This window comes from Euphorbia lathyris, chromosome 3, assembly GCF_963576675.1.
Source record: "Euphorbia lathyris chromosome 3, ddEupLath1.1, whole genome shotgun sequence".
Lineage (NCBI taxonomy): Eukaryota > Viridiplantae > Streptophyta > Magnoliopsida > Malpighiales > Euphorbiaceae > Euphorbia > Euphorbia lathyris.
In genome coordinates this window covers 9752521-9771404 of record NC_088912.1, presented here as the reverse complement: position 1 = coordinate 9771404, position 18884 = coordinate 9752521, and the positions used below count along the sequence as shown (strand labels likewise).

The window sequence follows — 18884 nt, the reverse complement described above, 5'->3', positions numbered from 1 at the left end:
ATCCTCGAACTCGCCTTCATAATAATCACGTTCCTCATTTCTTTCTAGCTCATTCTCGGATTGGTTCTCCTCTTCATCAATCTCCTCTTCTTCATGGTCGTACTCAAATTCATTTCCCTCTTCGTCCACAATCCATCTTTTCCCACGACCTCTCATTTCCTTCCACTTCTCCCTATAGTTCAAGCCGACTAACCCATTTGAATAGGTACCCGACCCAAACGACATGTTACACCCGACTATAGTTGAACCACCAACATCTCTCCCGTCTCCATAGCTATCAATCTTCACACATTGACTAATTTCTTCATGCTCTTTAAAGAGATTAACAAGCCCCAAGTCACTCTCCCCTTCCTCAAGAATAATGCCTTCACCTTCCTCAATCTTACAAACAAGGTTATGCTTAAAAGACATTTCATCAAAAACTTGAGGAGCATCACTTGCTACATGGGATTTCCCAACATCCTCACCTACAAACACTCCTTCCTCCTCACCCATACATGAACTCACATTCTCATTCATAACATCATTATCAACAAATCCACAATGAGAATCTAAATCCACTTCAACATTATAAACTACATCACAAACATCCAATTTCTTCCTAGTAATAGGACTATCCACAACTTCAATATGAGAAATTGGAAGTTTAGGATTTACCTAATCAATGTGTAAAGGAGAAAAGATTGATTATGGATCTTTAGGAGGAACTTCTATGGTGGATTGGGAACTATTTCAGATTCCTTGCTTGAGGCTCTCCACGGATGCCACAAGCTTCCTCGTTAGCTCGTTTATCACCCGAAAATCCTCCCTAGAGGTCTCTCTATACCTCCTCACGATGGCTTTGAGATTTTCCAACCCCTTGTTGGCGGTTTCTTTGGATCTATGAGATGAACTTGGTTGAACCATAGTCGAAAGAAGTCTCTGTTAAGGAAAATGATCGGCTCTGATACCAACTGATATGGGTCGGTTTCGTCTGAAAGTTTTAATCTTAAACTCACAAAGATATTTCTTTTCTAGCTAAACTAGAAGGAGTGAATCCCGGGTTTTATGGACTAAATCCATAGGAATAAGAAATCCCCATTTTTGAAGGTGAAAAACCTTAACAAAGCTTCTTGAAGAAGATTATAATTTGATTGATAAAAAGTTAAGGAATTACAAAGAAATAGATGAATTTATATCATGTAAAACCTAATTGCCAAATTACAATAAAGGGTAAAGAACATAACTAATTAAAAATAACAAGATAAGGGTAAATTGGGTTAAATATAAAGGGGTGGCATAGGTGTAAATATAGGAGTGGTAGAGTTGTAATTAGGGAGTGGTAAAGGTTGTAAATAAGGAGTGACAGGATTGTAATTAAGGAGGAAGCTCGAGTAAGGGGCAAGTTCCTTAAAATGAAGGCACGCGGAGCGTGCCTAATTCCAAACGGGGCGTGCCCAAATCCAAGCCCCACGTAGATGACCTCCTGGACTTTTCTCCGGATCAACCTTCCTTCACGCGAAGCGTGCTTTCACTCAAGCGGAGCGTGCCCAAATCCAAGCGGAGCGTAGATTGGCTGCTGACTCTTCTCCGGATCAAACCTTCAAGCACGCGGAGCGTGCTTTCACTCACGCGGAGCGTGCCTGAGCTGATGACATGCTATGTGGCACTGTTTTAGCCTCTTTACTCGCTTGTTGCTCGTGCTTGGTTCTTCCTCCGACTTCCCTTGTCTGGACCCGATCCTCCGAGGAGATGCCCCGCATCAATTAGGAATTCTGGTAAGTTCTCCACTATTTATAGATGATCATAATTGCACCTTTGGACACATGACAGCTTTCGATGGACCCTATCTTTACGTGCCAACGTGATTATGAGAATGAGAGTCGAACATTTGGAATCCAGTGCTCCGATTTGTCCATGTATCCTTCACAAATGTACCCTTCAGATTGCCTTCGGCTTCAGCAATATGAAGTTGACTGAAGGTCACAGCTTCGGCCGATGTCGTTATCCCTTCTTTCTCTACATAAACCAGGGCCCATCTGAACTCTTTAAGTTATATTGGGCCTTCTTGAAGTCAGCCCAAATGACTTAGTACAGAAACACCCGATAGTCCTTTGAAATTACTTAGCGTTTCATTAACTCTTTGAATTTACGTAAAATGGCATAATTAACCTTCCAAGTTCATGTAGCATTGCAAAAGATTATTTGAATAAATTGAAATATATAAAACAACAATGGAGAGTTTTAGCTTGTACACATTCAGCTCGTCATAAAATTATTAAGCTCGAGCTCAACATTATATTCGTGAGCTTCTCACGAACGACTGGACTTCACTCACCAATAACTCATTGATTATATTAATTTAAAATTTTCAACACAAAAACAACACTATGTTGTTTTACATTCTCATTTTATGCCAATCCGCTCAATGGATCTGCTACAATCACCTTTTCTCTCTCTTCAATATATGTCCCAAAATGTAATTTAAAGTAATATTAAATAATATTATTTAACTTTCTTATTCACAACCAATTGTTTTTTGATATTTTTCCATTTAAATATATAGATACATATATTATATTAATTAAGTTGAGACCATAGATTAAATTTAAATTACTTTTTTTAGAGACAATTTAATTTAAATTATTTAACTATAATAAACTAATTACCACCACTTTCTTCTATTTTAATCAAGTATGCACATACATATAGATTAATTTGATTTTACATTTACAGGACAAATTAACATAGTAATTAATAATACTCCATAAATAACAATAATTTATAAGAAGCTAGGCAATAGAAAAATAGAAGAATAAAAATTAAAATTAAAAAAATAATCCTATCTCCTCTAAAAATATTTCTCACAGTTTCCTATATTAATTAATTAATTAACAGCTAGAACACATCCACCATTTTATCATAATACAAGAATTTAAGCACTAATTTTGGTGATTAATTAATTAATTAATTATCTTCATCATCTTCTTCTTCCTCAAAAGTTTCCAAAATGATTTTGTGATTGTTGTACCATTTGTAGATCATTTGCATTCTGGCAGGAATTTTCATCACCCATCATGCTCCTAAAAAAATATAAATATTATTAATAAAATTAATTAAATTAATGAAATAATAACTAAATTAATTAATTTAATTATGTATATAATATTAATTTCATTTAATTTTTTTGGTAAATTACATCCATACCACTGAACTTTACCCATTTTAACATTGTAATCACTGAATTTCAATTCTTAACAATATAGCCACTGAACTTTACGATTTTTAATACCGCTAACTCCTTAAAATGAAAATATTCAAGAATTAAAATTATTCAAAACGATATTTACCATGAAAACGTATTTTTTATTTTGCAAAATCATCTTTTTTCTTTGTTGCTTTCTCTCTCTAAAAATTCACTCTCTCCTAACCAAACAACACCAAAACGACACCAAAACGACTCTCCTAACCAAACAACACCTAAACGACACCAAAACGAAAATTTTCAAAGAATTAAAGTTCCTTAAAATATCATTAACTCTTCATTTTTTTTATTTTAACACCGTCAACGGTCGTTTTGAGACGTTGAGTGGCCATCGGTATTAAAAAGGTGTAAAATTCAATAGTCATACCGTTAAGAATTGAAGTTCAGTGGTCATACCAAAGTAGATAATGGATTATTCATTTTCATTAAATACAAATTTCCTAAACACAATTTTTTTTTTAAACATAACTTCTTTGATATGAATAAATAAAAAAAATCAATAAATTCATATGATTTTATGTATATAAGAGGTTTTCAATTCAATAGCTCTAGCCATCAACTTTGAAGTCAAATATTATTTTCAGAAAATAAAAACTTTGAAGTCAAATAGGGCATATTTTACTCCTAAGTAATAATTATTTTGATAAGTACTAAGATAAATATTGCAGTTTGCACCTTTGAAAAAAATTTGGTTAAATAATTTATTAGTCCTCTCGTTTCTACGTAACACATATTGTGTAGTCCTTGTATTTTGCAAAACATATTATAAGTTTCTATCTTTCGTCAATATTAGCCATTTGATTATCTTACCTAATTTTTTTAGATTTTTAACCGCTATATTTGACATAAATAGACAGACAGAAAATAACAGAATAACATGGTCATTTTGTATCATACTATGGTTGTCATGAACAGTAAAATATATGAGTTAAAAATCTAAAAAGCTAGACAAAATGATCAAAGGGTTAATATTGATAAAAAATATATGGACCTTATAATGTGTTTTTTAAAATAAAGGACTAAACAGTGTTTTATCATAAATATATAGGGACTAATAAATTATTTACCCAAAATATTTTAAAGTCAAAAGAGTTGATAAATACATATGTCTATAATTTTATCTATAAATCAATGTTGTCAAACCGAGTTTTTATATTAAGCACCGGGTCTTCCATGTGTAATATGATTCCACGTAATAATTAAAATAGTAGGGTCTCTTACAATATATGTGAGTCCATATTACACGTGTCAAAATATATATGGAAGGTCTTCCATTTGACATGGAGAACCGGGTACTTCTAATAATTTGTCTATCAAATCCGGAACTAATTGGATGAGAATATTAGATATCCATTTTATTTTAATTTTTACTTTTTTTTTTTTTTTTGCTTTAAAATATATTAAAAAAAATACTGCAATCTTAGTTTGAATATTTATTTTTAAGAAAAAAAGAAGAATAAAAAGAAATCTTACTCTCGAGGACGAGATGCCCATAGGGAGCTAAGGGCTCGTAACCGGCCGTAGTATTCTCCGATCACCAGAAAACACCGCGCCGCCTGTCGTACTGTTAATATCCGGCGTAACTGGTGAAGAGTCTGTTGCCTCAAATTATCAGCCTAAATAAAATATTTAAATTTAATTTCATTAATATTATAATAATAATAATTAATAATAATAAAATGGGTCCCAATGTGAAAGGGCACATGCACACAAAGGCCAAATATTTCAAAGATGTTGAAACTCAAGAACTTGTCTTATTTGCATAAAATGGAACATATCAATCATTTAAATTAATTAAAAAATGCAAAATAAATTAGGTAGAAGAAATAATAATTATTATTATTTCCTTTTTTTTTAACAGATTATTATTATTTTCTTAAATACATTCATAATAAAATTCTATTTCTAATATATTTTATTTTATTTCTTTATCGAGGGTTTAATTAATTAGTAATCTCTATTTAGGGGTTTGTGTTTTGTAGTTAAAAAGTGTCTTTTTTAAACAACATTTTTAAATAGTAAACTGCAACGACAAACAATAAGTAAACTAAACTAAATAATTCTTAATATTTTGTTCCTACTAGTAATTAATAATTATTTTTTAATCCTAACTAGATATTTTTATATTTTATTTAGAATGTAATAATAATTACTATTATTATAAAGTTTTTAAATTGAATTATATTTAAATATCTATAGTAGATGTTATAGGTGTATACTAGGGTTTATTTTATATCAACAAACATCATTATCTAACCACCTTTTGATAACAACATTTTTAGATAAAAAAACAACATCAACAACATTATAAATGGACCACCCATCAACAAAAATTAGCCTATAATTAAAATATCTCTATATACCTAGAGACGGATTCAGGAAGGGCTTGAGCATCCACTAGTTGCTAGAAAACGCTAAAAATTTCATAAAAATTATATATACATTTTTTAATTTTATGTAAAAATACTAAAAAGTATAAATTTAGTATCCATAAATCATAAGAAAAAGTGAATCATGATCCGTCACTATGGTGTATACAGTGACGGAGCTATGATCCAAAAAATTAAACCCATCTTCTCAAATAGCGAGTTGTCTAAAACTATTATTTTCGGGATAGATCCTACTTAAAAAGAGGATTTAAACATATTGCATATTATGGTCCTGTTTGGGAATTAGTTGTTAGCTGTTAGCTGATAGTTGATTACATTAGCTGTTAGCTGTTAGCTGATTACATTAGCTGATTTGACTAGCTGTTTGTGTAAACCTGTTTGGTAAAAATTAGCTGATTGATAATAGCGGTTTGTGCAAAAAGACGAATAATGGCATTAATTTTAGCGCAGGAGAAGAGGGAGTCTATCTATTAGGGTTAAAGAAGTCCATTAATTTTAATATTGCAAAACGCTAATTGAAAAAGCTCTTTTTAAGAGCTTTTTCTAAATTAGCGTTTTCACCCCAAAACTCTCTCACAAACCTCTCTGCACCAAACACTCCAATTAGCGGTTTCAGTGGTCAAACCTTTAAAGTTGGTCAAAACCGCTCTTTTTATCCCAAAACGCTCTTTACCAAACAGGGTCTATAAATAGACCTCTCATTATTAGGAGCGCGGAAACAAGGGATAGCATGTGTTCCAACACTCTCGACTGTATCTTTAATGTGGCCCCCTATCTAAGAGAAAAGGGGGTTGGAGGTGAAAAATCATCACCCGGATCTCAAAAGTACGTATCCGTCTCTACGTTGTTTATAAGATGACATGTTTATAAGATGGTGTATCCATATCACATTTAGAGTTATGGATTTTTAACATCATAATATAATTTATAGAGATTATCCGACTATAATATGATTTATAGAGATTATCCGACCGGTATTATCTGTTTGATATTATTATTATTTTTATTACATTTATTATATATATAATTATTTATGTAAAATAAATACCACATGGTGTAACTTAATTTTGACTATTTTAGATGAAAATTTCTATGTAAAAAAAATAATAAAAATGGTTAAATCAAGTGATGTAAAGGAAGTGTAAGCAATGGGACTCTATAATTTGATTACCCTACACTTCAGGAGTAAGTTAGAATTGGCGGCGCAATATGCGAGTCCCATAGAATATCATGAATAGACTAGATAATAACATTTCAACTACTATATTATTTATTTTATATATATATAATATCATATGCATTTTAACATTTTTGTCATTATTCAATGTTGATAATAATTAAATTCCCATTGAACTAATTAAACTGTTAATAATACTGATTTGACACGTAAGTACAGAAAAATTTGAGATAAAATTTTATAATGATTGCTAATTAAATTTAATGTTTAAAATTAGTTTTTATTTTATTTACTTTACATTATTCTTAACTCTTCATTATAAAATGGTTCTGTTTGTAAAAGAATTTTTGGAGTAAATTTAGAGGTTTTGGTTACTTTAGAGATTTTGATTATTAAAACCTCTAATAGTGGTGTTTGGTGAAAAATGGTTTGAAAAATTTTATTGGATCCAAAAAATTAATATTGAAAATACTGGTTTTAGGAGGATTTTCAGTTAGCTTATTGCTCCATCTCTTTTGATGAACATTTTTTCTTCTAATTACTACCCTGTAACCCCAAATAAATGTTTTACCATCTCTTTATTTATCATTTTACATAAACATCTATTAGTAATCAGCTAAGTTTTATCAAACAAGTTTACACAATCAGCTAGTCAAATCAATTAACCAAAAAAGCAATAAGCTAACAGTTAATATAATCAGCTAACAACTATTTGTCGAACAAGGTTTTTTTATCTCTAAGAGAGCTTTTATCTCTTATTTCACCTAGGGTCATAAAATGTCAGGGCCAGCCATGACTACTACGATCCAGTTAGAGCAAGTGGCGTCAGAATAAAAGGTCTAAGCAACGAGCGATCCCAATGGATAGCGATATGCACAAGAATGAACTGAATCACATATCGAAAATGAAAAGAGAGTGGCTGAAACTTATCAGTAAGAAGTAAGACGGATTTCTAACACGTGTAGGCACGTTCTAAAACCGTGAGATCTATAAATTAGAGATTTCGAGTTCGAGTACCTGACGGACAAAACCTTCAAGATTGGAAAGTTTGCCAAGTGCCACAGCCATTTGTTGCATGCCATCAATGACAGGGCCACTAGCAATGGTGTCAACTAGAGACTGTTGCAGCTGTTCTAAGCCTTGAGAGAGAGCTTCTTCTGCTTGCTGTGAAGAGTGTTGTAGGCTATAAATTCCCATTATTTGCTGTTCCGTTAATGGGTCTAACTGAGATGTTAACATCTGTTTAATAAAAATTGAAGAAAGGACCAAAAAGGAGAAAAAAAGAGAAGTGGGTTAGAATTAAAAAAATATCAACTAACTTTAATCAATTTTAAAACAGTTTAATGTTGCTCCTATAATAGAAATTTCTAACTAATTTCAATCAATTTTACCCTTTTTAAATAAATATCAATGAAAATTACAATGAAAGAGTAAAAATGAGAGATTTTACAGGATAATAGTCAATTTTACCCCTAAGATAATTGAAAAACTTTAATTTTACTAATACAGGCTTACCATTTAAAAAGAATTTAGATCTCGATAACGAAACATGATACGTCATTTATATTATTCCGTTAAGTTATGTCGATCGTACGTGGAGAGAGAAATTAGAACTAATATAAATAATGTGTCAAATTTCGTTATCGAGACCTAAATTGGTACTCTTTTTTAAACGTTAAGCTTACATTAGTTTTATTTTTTTACGTAGAAATCACATTAATATTTTTTTCAAAAACCTTAAGCATATTTTGACTTCCCTAAAGATCAAATTGCTGACGTGACACATTGACTGCTTCTAATTACAAGTTGTACAATTTAATTTTATATGCAAAATTAAAAATTATACAGCAAAATGTTAAAAATGAGAAAGCTTGTACACCAAGTAGTTTATCCTTATAATGAAGTCATTTAACACCCAGGGGTATTTTAGTCATTAAAACAAGATACATGAATGTTTACTCTTTTATAGCTAAAAGCTATTTCTGTAAAATCAGAAAGTAGTAGAAAAGATGCCCTGAAGTGGTTACTGCCCATTAACATATTTTTGTCTTGTTGTTTTTTCTATTGATTAAGGAAAGGTCTCAACTTTAGGGCACTTTTCAATTGTCTAATCACACTTTTATATGGATAATGTGCCCCTTTTAAAAGGGAATCTTTTCATCCCCCCTTATTAAGATACCATCCCTTAATGCATAAGCTTTTCCCTTTTTCTAAATTACCAAAAATACCCAACCATCTTTCACCATTTTAGTCCAAAACTTAATGGGTTAGTTGTCAATTTTGTCACTAAAAATAAGGCAAAAAGCATTCTGAGGCCCCTGATCTTTCATTGTTTGGTGCATTAAGCCCCCGATCTTTTATTTAGACACATTAAGCCCCTAATCTTTCATCATTTGGTGCATTAAGCCCTCGATCTTTTATTTAGACACATTGAGCCCTTGATCTTTCATATATGGGTGTATTAGGCTCTTCCGTACATCAATTAATATATATGTTTATTAAGGGCATGTTTGGTTAAGTTTATATAACTGCAGCGTTTCACATTTTCTCTGGACACTGCAACATTTTGGAGCTTTTCACGAAAAGCTCTTTTCATGAACAATTGTTTGTAGTTACTTGTTATTGATAAAATTACCCTTCTTATTTCCACAAAATGTGCTTCAATTTTAACATTATTTTTATTTTTAGAACATAATTATCGAAAAACAAGATTTTATTATGTTCAATAAATTTTTTATTTTTTATTTAAATTATTTTTATTAATTTGTATCATATATTTTTTATTTTAGAATTTGTTATTTTTAGAACATCATTTGTTGTCACACCAAACATGCCCTTAATAAACCTATATATTAATTGATTTATGGAAGGACCTAATACATCCATATATGAAAGATCAAGGGCTCAATGTGTCTAAATGAAAGATCGAGGGCTTAATGCACCAAATGGTGAAAGATCAGGGGCTCAATGTGTCTAAATAAAAGATCGAGGGCTTAATGCACCAAACAATGAAAGATCAGGGGCCTCAGGATGCTTTTTGCCTAAAAATAATAAATAAAAAAAAAACTCAATTTTGTTACTAATGTAATTTTGCTTCCATAGTAGAATTATAATTCAATTTTGATATTTTCAGGGAATTTTATCACTATTTTTTTTGGGTAAATTACACTCATTATCCCTAAACTTTGTATTTCATGAACTTCAAAACTAAACATTAGAAGTTTTTTAACTTTAAATTTTACTAACATAATAACACATTTTAACATTGACAAAACTGAACGACTAATGATGATCTCAAAATGGAAAAAAAACTCCAAAAATTAAAGTTGTTTGAAATAATATTTCCTACGGAAACACAGTTTTTTATGTTCCAAATCATCTAAACAATAATTTTCTGACTCCTAATCAAACACCACCTAAATAATCCTGAAAAAGTCAAAAATTAAAGTTGCTTGTAATATTATTCTATCACCTTTTATAATGGAATTTTACCTATTATTTAAGTCACCATATCGATCAATGTTAAAATATATCACTATGTTAGTAAAATGTTTATGTTAGTAAAATGTAGAGTTCAAATGTCATAATATTCGGATTCATAATAAAAGTAAATGTAAATGCAGGACCTTAAACTTTACACTTACTTTCATTTACCCTATCAACTTTAAAATCGAATATTATGGTCTCTAAACTCTACACTTTACTAACATAATAGTCAGTTTTACTATTGACCAAGTCAAAATTACCAATCATTATTTCAAAGTAAAAAAGTTCGAGAATTAAAGCGGTTTAGAGTCACATTTCTCATAAAATGCTATTTTTTTATTTTTTAAATCATTTTTTAGAGATTTCTCTCTCTAAACAACAATTTTCTCTCTACTAACCAAATAACATATAAATCACATCAAAAGCAAAAACTTCAATAACGTTGTTTAAAATATCATTTCCATCAGTTCTACAATAGAGAGCTACATGTTATTAGATCGACCATTTGAAATTCATGCAAAGTTCAGGGACCATTGGTGTAATTTACCCTTTTTTTTAACATGTGTCAATTTCTAAAATATTTTTGTCTTTTTTTTTAATAAATAGATTGTACAAGTCAAATTAAAGGACAAATTTACCCCTAATCCGACAAAGGAATGACAGGTGTAAATTACTATATTACCCTTACATAAAACGTGCTAATTATTATAGTAATGTGCATAAAATTAAAATACATCAGAAGAAGAAATACAAACCTTGATGAGCTCGGAAGGCCGGAAACCACCCATCCAGAGGAAGCAACGCTCCGCCGGAGTAGACCACATTCCGGTGATGAGGTGAAAAACATCAGATTTAGCAGCCACTCCTTTGAAACGGAATATTTCATCATAATGTGAAACATGTCTATCTACTATAATTCTCAGATCACCGTCCGATAAGTGAGCTTGCAATCCGGTCCGGAGCTCCGACATGTGCCGGTGATCATCCTCTAACCATCTTGCATATTCCATGTCAAACATTGCAGCTCCTACAATAATAAGAAAGAAATTACTAAAATACCCTTTAATTTTGGACAATACGAAACTTTCAACAAAATAAATAGTACGACTAACGATTTTTATCCCTAACGTTTAAAATAACGCAATGTTATTCTTAACATTGACAATCAAAAGTAATTATATTCATAACGTTGATAAATTAGATCAATTTCAGACATCGTTATAAAACATAGATATTTTATTCATTATTTTACATCAATTGCATATCAGTTTTTTTTTTTTAAATCACATTTTGTGTGATTTAATAATACAATTAGATATTAATGCTTTTTTACAGTTTGTTCGATTTCACGGTTCGAGGTTCGTCAGACACCCTTTAGGTGGATCCTCTCCGAATTAAAGTAATTTGCATAGGCTATAACTCATATATTAATATTTTTAAATTCTACGAAATATTTGATTTTTTTTATCCAACTCGTACAAAATAAGTGTAATTTTTTATTATTATTTGAAAAAAATTCACATAATATTGATATGTTTTGTGATCTATTACCAATTAGTTACAGAATGATACACATATGGAGTATAAATAATAAGATTTATGACCGGAAACAGTTTGATGATTTATTTCTCAAATTGACCATACTTGCCAATATTTGGGTGTAAATTTGATCTTTACTGCCAATTTATGGATAAAATTACACAATTTTAAATGTTAAAGGTAAAATTGCTCCATTTTCAATGTCGGGAGTCTTTTTGTACCTTATTCCTAATATTTATAAAAGGCAAAAAACTAAATAAATAAAAAAAATTGAAAAAAAAAAATATTTATTCTATTTTAGATTGAAAATTGACTAAAAAATTATTTAGCCATAGTAAAATATATTTTTCTAGAATTTATCTATTAGAACACTATTTGGATTAAGAAAATCCAGAAAGATTATGTTTATAATTAGTCCAATTAAGAAAATTCTGCCAATTATTAAAAATTGAAATTGTTGTATATTTTTTCAAAATTTGAATGGAATTAAAATCAATTCAATGTGAAAATTTTAAATATACATGTGGGTCAATATACAACTACTAATTAAGATAATTTAATTAATTATACTACTAATTAGAAGTATGTTTTAAGCAAAATAATTTAATTAATTATATATTATATTATAAATCCAGGAAGACTAAACTATCAAAGAATATTTTGTATTTGGTCTTGTATGATTATTTTAATTCAAAATTATAAATACTGGGTAGTTAAATTATTATTATAAATTTGGATTAAGCTAATTGTCATTTATTTAATTATGCCCCACAAGAGAATTTATTTAAAGATGGCACCTTTGTCTAATATATTATTTTATTTTCATATTTTATGAAAAAATTGATATTTATTTTTTAATTACTCACCTGAGCTTAAATTGCCACCAGCTCCACCACAAGCACCTAAGAATAAACCCTGAAAAAAATAATAATTAAAAATAAATACTATATATTAAAAATTATTAAATTCTGTAATTTAATATCTAAAAAAAAATTGTACATAATTAATTTCAAAAACCTGCTGACGAGCTCTTTGAAGATCTTGCTCTAACTGGGTGAGTTTTATTCTACTGGTTTCTAGCTGCTGCACGTATGCCTGTTTTAAGATAAACCGTCAATTTTTAACACGACAACACGATTTATAAATGACACGACGCGACGCGACATCCTATTTTAGTACCCATAAACATGTAAATAGTTGTTGGAAGAATTTTATTGACTTAATCTTTAGTTTCTTGTATTTGTTGAAGAAAGCCAACTACTCCTTGTACTTTAAAAAATTTATATTTACTCCCTGAATTTATTTAAAATGACGAATTAACTCTTTAAAAGGTAGTTATTAGCCATTTGAATTCTTTTAAAGGGCCCTGTTAATTTCTAAACTTGTTTAGAAGGTACACATTTCAACTTTTTAAAAATATTTCTTTATCCCGTCACGGGAATTTTAGGGGTTAATATGTAATTTTAAACAGGTTTAGGGGTTAAATTGAACATTTAAAAAATATAGGGAGGAAATTTTTAGACAGATAGAGAAACTTTTTTTGGCTCACATTCCAAACAATAAAATAAAAAAAAGGAAACCAAAACGGACACCCGAACGTTATTTATAATAAATAACTTTATTTCATAAAACTGTCAATTTTCGATATGACAACATGATTTATACAATAAATCTACTTGACACGACACGTGTGACGTAGTTATCATTATTATGACACGAAACAAGAAAGGGAACCACCGACAACCCGAATATTTTTTCTGAACGATACCTTCCAAAATAAGGTTCAACTGGAAAAGTTCACGGATACGGACATAGAAACAGACACGAGATACTGAAATGACCTTACTACCCTTACCTTCTTCCTTAGGCGGCTTTTTCTAGCAGCTTCTCTGTTCTGAGCTAAACGTCTCAATGTCTGAAAAAACCAACATGAAAATGAAAAAGCAAGAAACTTTAACATCCAACCTAATTTTATTTTCAAAAATGACACCAGAAATAGAAAAAACACTAAAAATGGCAAAAAGGGTATGTTTTAATTTCTACAAATACCTTAGCATCAAGCTGTTTTTCAGATGTTGAACCTTTCCTCTGCAACATCAACAAAACCAAGAACAACTCAGAAAAAATACTAAAAAATGGACACCGAAAACGTTATTTCTACAAAATTATAGCTACGAAAAAGAAGAAAAATTTATAAGCAACATAAATTAACAGAAACATTAACAAAACCAAAAATATAAAAAAGCGGACACAGAAAACGTTATTTCTAAAAAATTATAGCTACGAAAAGCAGAAGAGTTTCCGTGCAACATAAATTAACAGAAACATAAAAAAATCTCACGGAATCAGTAGGAAGAAATCTGGGTAAATGAAGATCATTAACTTGAAATAAGTAACCGAAATCATCTTGATTGTCATCGTCTTCCATTGTTGTTGAGGTTTTTTTTACTAGTGGGAGTTAAAAAAAATGTTGGGAAAGGGTAATTTAAAAGTGGGGGTTGGGTTATTATTATGAATTTAAAGAAACAGTGAGTTTTTTTACTGTGAAGATTCTCACTTTGGCTTTTTATATGTACTCTCATATTTTCTCTCTCTACACACTTTCTCTCTCCGATTTCATGTCAGACATTGAACAGAAAATCCTCCAGAAATCAGAAGAACTCTGCCAATTTTGATTTTCTGTGGTTTGTTGGGATCTGTGCCCCCTTTGAATTGTTGAACAAACAGTAACAGTAAAAAAACAATAAAGATTCCAGCTTTTTCCTCAGTTTTGGGATTTGGAAGTAAAAATTGACATGATTGAGGATTAAATTATTAAAATTGAGGTAAAAAAAAAAAGACCTTTTCATGGGATGATTTTGGGTCTGTTGCTGTTCTTGGATTATCATTAGCCATATCAAATTGATGTTGAATCTGTAAATTGTTCTGATCAAAAACTTGATTTTGATTTTGATTTTGGTGTTTACTAATTGGGGATTCTGGGTCTAATTGTCCTTCAGCTTTGCTTGATAGTGTGTTTACTGCTGATCCTGAATCTGTACTTTCTTCTCCTGACTTTGAACTTCCCTGAAATTACACAAAATTGAAATGGGTAGTGAGGAAAAGTAGTTGTATTAATCGGGTTGTTCGTGAAAAACCGTGTTTTCATGTTAAAAATTGTGTTTTTAGAAGTAAATTCAAATGGGTACGAGGGAAAAGTAATTGTGTCAATTGGGTTGTGTTTAAAAATGTGTTACCGTGTTGGAAAATGTCATTTTGAGATCAAATTTAAATGGATACTCCGAGAAAACTAATCACGTCAAATGGATTGTGTCTAAAAGTGCGTAATCGTGTCAAAAATCGTCATTTTTGAAATCAAATTCAAATGGGTACTTGTGAAAATTGATGGTGTCAACTGGGTTATCTCTAAAATTTTGTTCTCGTGTCACATAATGGCATTTTAAAACCAAATTCAAATGGATACTCGAAAAAACCAATCGTGTCAACTGAGTTTTTTCTCGTAAAAAAAAATATCATTTTGAAATAAAATTCAAATGGATACTCAAAAAACTAACCGTACCAAGTGAGTTTCTCTAACTCCGGTTAATCCGTCAAAAAATATCATTTTGAAAACCAAATTCAAATTGGTACTCGAGAAAACTAAATTAGTCATTTGGGTTGTCTCTAAAAATGTGCTAATGTGTCCAAAAACATCATTTTGAAACCAAATTCAAATGGGTACTCATGAAAATTAACCGTACCAACTAAGAATACATTTTTGTATCCAAAATTGTCACTTTAAAATCAAAATTGGTCTATAAATCGTGTTATCGTACCAGAAACTCCAAGCCTTTCAAAACGGGTATAAAAAACACAAAAGAAACAACTTTCCCATAAGGGTAAATCATTAAATAGAGTATCAAAAAAGTGTAAAAACTCAATTAAATGAAGAGATTTATTGAATTTAAATGTAAGTAAAGAAACATAGTATCAAAAGACAAAAGACATAGTCAAAGAGTAAGAAAGTAAGGTAAGAAACTACTACTCTTGGAGTCTGTTGGAATCTCATTGGCCATGAAGGGAACATTTCCAGAGTAGCTGCAGGTCTGCCTGTTACTGTGAAAAAAGCTGCAACCAAATCAATTCAAATTTTTGATCATCCATCATCATCATCATTAACCACCATCAAAGATGCAATCTTTTTTTTTTTTTACAATTTTTCAACAGAATTTCCACCTAATACCCTTTTCCCCAATCCACAAGGGTATGAAAAATCATGGCTAAAGATGTCATTTTTTCCTATCTTTGTAGCTTCACACCATTCAAGTCTCTCCCAAAAAATGATTACCCTCTTTGAAATAGTAATACCCCAAAAAAAAAAAAATCAAGAAACCCCTCTTTTCTCTCTCTAAAACCCTCTTTCTCTCTCTCTCTAGGAGTTTGTTATGCTTATCAAACGTCACAAAAGGGGGGAAAATTGTAGAGAGAGAAAAGAAAAAAGTTGCCATACGTGCTTTAGCTGCTTCATCATTCCTAATCTTAACACCTTGTAAAACAATGGCTTCTTCAAGCTCTCCAAAATCAAAAGAGGACCCTTCTTGATTCCTGAAATTGAATGAAATAAAAACCCAGTTCAGAAACTAAAAAAGGGATCAAATTTGGAAATTTGATTAGAAACCCATTTGGGAAACATAAAAAAATTTGGAAATTGGAGTGGAAGTACATGAAACTTGTTGAGGGGTTGCTACTGATTCCATGGAGGGCAGCTTCATAGGAGAGATGATGGTGGTGGTGGTGGTGGTGGTGAGGGTGGTTTGAAGGGCCTGGTTCTGATAAACCAGTTCCTCCTATTCCTTGACTAGCCATGCAATAAGTTGAGTTTTTCAAGGTGTCCACTTCTCTTTTTTAGACCATTATCAAGTAACTGAAATTGGGTGAAAGTGAGTGAAAGTGTAAGAAAGTGAGTGAAATTAGATGAAATTGAGTGAAACTCAATTAGAAAAACAGAGGAATTGAATCATTGGTGCAAGTTTTACCTTTGAATTGTTGAAGGAGGAGCAAAACCCAATTCCTAGAGGGAGAAAGAGAGATATAAATTAGATGAAAGTGTTAGAAAGTGAGTGAAATTAGATGAAATTGAGTGAAACTCAATAACAGAGAGATGGAAAAACAGAGGAATTGAATCACTAGTGCAAGTTTTACCTTAGAATTGTTGAAGGAGGAGCAAAACCCAATTCCTAGAGAGATAAATTAGATGAAATTGAGTGAAAGTGTTAGAAAGTGAGTGAAATTAGGTGAAATTGAGTGAAACTCAATGGAAAAACAGAGGAATTGAATCATTGGTGCAAGTTTTACCTCAGAATTGTTGAACAAGGACCCAAAAAAAACCCAATTCCTAGAGAGAGAAAGAGAGGGATATATATATATATAGGTAGAGAGAGAAAAGATCAAAGCTTTCTTGTCAAAGTATATAAGTTGCCACAAAGAGGGACAAGTCTTTTTCTCAGATATATTACTCACTTTGTAACTTTTGATCTTTCATGGGTGTCTCTCTCTTTCTCTCTCTAACTTTCTCTCTCTACTTGATATGATTTTTGGGTTCTGTTTTTTTGTATTTTGGGCTCTGTTTTCTCTTTCTTTTCTCTTCAAGCTCATCCCCTTATAGTACACACACCAACAAAAATCTTGTCTTTGCAAGAGGGCCTGTCTCATGCCATCAAGGTTGTGTTGTGTGGGGTTTTTACCAAAAATAACTTGATTTTTTTTTAATTTTGTGCAGAAAGTTTTGATTTTAATAAGTTTATGCAAAAGGGTTTTGGATTTTTATAATTTTTATAAAAAGTTTTGATAAAAAGATTGAAGTTTTATTATATAAAAAAAAGGTTTGGTCTTTGCCAAGGAACCCACTAGAATCACTGACTCCTACTCCACTCTTCTCTCTCCTCTAACCGCCTGTTCATTCTTATTGGCTCTTTTAATGGGGCTCTTCAAGATTTCAAGTAATTGCAGGAGGAAAGGGATAAAATTAGATTGCATATAGCCAAATATTCAGTATTTAAGAAAAAAACACTAATTGATGATAAGAAAAAGTTTAGGGACCAAATATGATTTTTTATATTTTTGGACAATTTATCTTTAATATAGGGTAAATTACACCCATGATAACTGAACTTTACATATTTTAACATTGTGGTTCTGAACTTCAGTTCTTAACGTACGATATAGCCACTGAACGCCTCAAAATGATCGTTGACAGCGACAAAATATAAAATTCGAAGATTTAATAATATTCTAAGGAACTTTAATTCTTCAAAATTTTCGTTTTGAGGTCATTTAGGTGTTGCTTGGTTAGGAGAGAGAATGGACTTTTAGAGAAAGAAAACTCCAAAAGATGTGATTTTGGAAAATAAAAAATATGATTTCATGATAAATGTTGTTTTGAATAACTTTAATTCTTAAATATTTTTATTTTGAGGTCGTTAACAGTCATTTTGAAAATTTAGTTAAAGTTGAGTGACAATCGGTGTTAAAAAGTGTAAAATTCATTGACCATACTGTTAAGGATTGAAGTTAAATGACCATAATATTAAAATGGATAAAGTACAGTGACCATGGTATAATTTACCCTTAAAATGATACACATATTCAAAAATTCTTGAAACAGAGGTAAAAGTCTCACAAAATCCCTCAAAATAATATATTTTTGAAACAGAGGAATCAAATATGCTTTTTTATATTTTTGGACAATTATATCCTTAATATAGGGTAAATTATACCCATGATGACTGAACTTTACATATTTTAACATTGTGGTTCTGAACTTCAGTTCTTAACGTACGATATAGCCACTGAACTTTATACTTATTTAACACTGATGGACACTCAACGCCTCAAAACGACCGTTGACAACGACAAAATAAAAAATTCGAAGATTTAATAATATTCTAAGGAACTTTAATTCTTGAAAATTTTCGTTTTGAGGTCATTTAGGTATTGTTAGGTTAGGAGAGAGAATGAACTTTTAGAGAGAGAAAACTCCAAAAGATGTGATTTTGGAAAATAAAAAACA

The 18884-nt window shown here is 30.6% G+C and overlaps 1 protein-coding gene across 4 annotated transcripts; it reads right to left on the bottom strand.

Moving 5' to 3' along the window:
* Positions 1–2807: 2807 nt before the first annotated feature.
* On the bottom strand, positions 2808–17558 carry LOC136224528 (transcription factor TGA9). 4 transcript variants are annotated; one of them, XM_066012886.1, is made up of 15 exons: positions 17171–17558; positions 17018–17052; positions 16852–16886; positions 16539–16739; positions 16326–16420; positions 15858–15943; positions 14678–14902; positions 13886–13924; positions 13692–13751; positions 12854–12931; positions 12703–12751; positions 11053–11324; positions 7829–8050; positions 4718–4860; positions 2808–3062 (listed from the first exon to the last, which is right to left on the bottom strand). In XM_066012886.1, the coding sequence occupies exons 4-15, from the start codon at positions 16679–16681 to the stop codon at positions 2975–2977; spliced, it is 1500 nt and encodes a 499-aa protein (XP_065868958.1). In that variant the 5' UTR covers positions 16682–16739; positions 16852–16886; positions 17018–17052; positions 17171–17558; the 3' UTR covers positions 2808–2974. The 4 variants fall into 4 exon arrangements, with proteins under 4 accessions (XP_065868958.1, XP_065868960.1, XP_065868961.1 ...); XM_066012888.1 differs by having other exon boundaries at positions 15858–15931; XM_066012889.1 differs by having other exon boundaries at positions 15861–15931.
* Positions 17559–18884: the final 1326 nt, after the last annotated feature.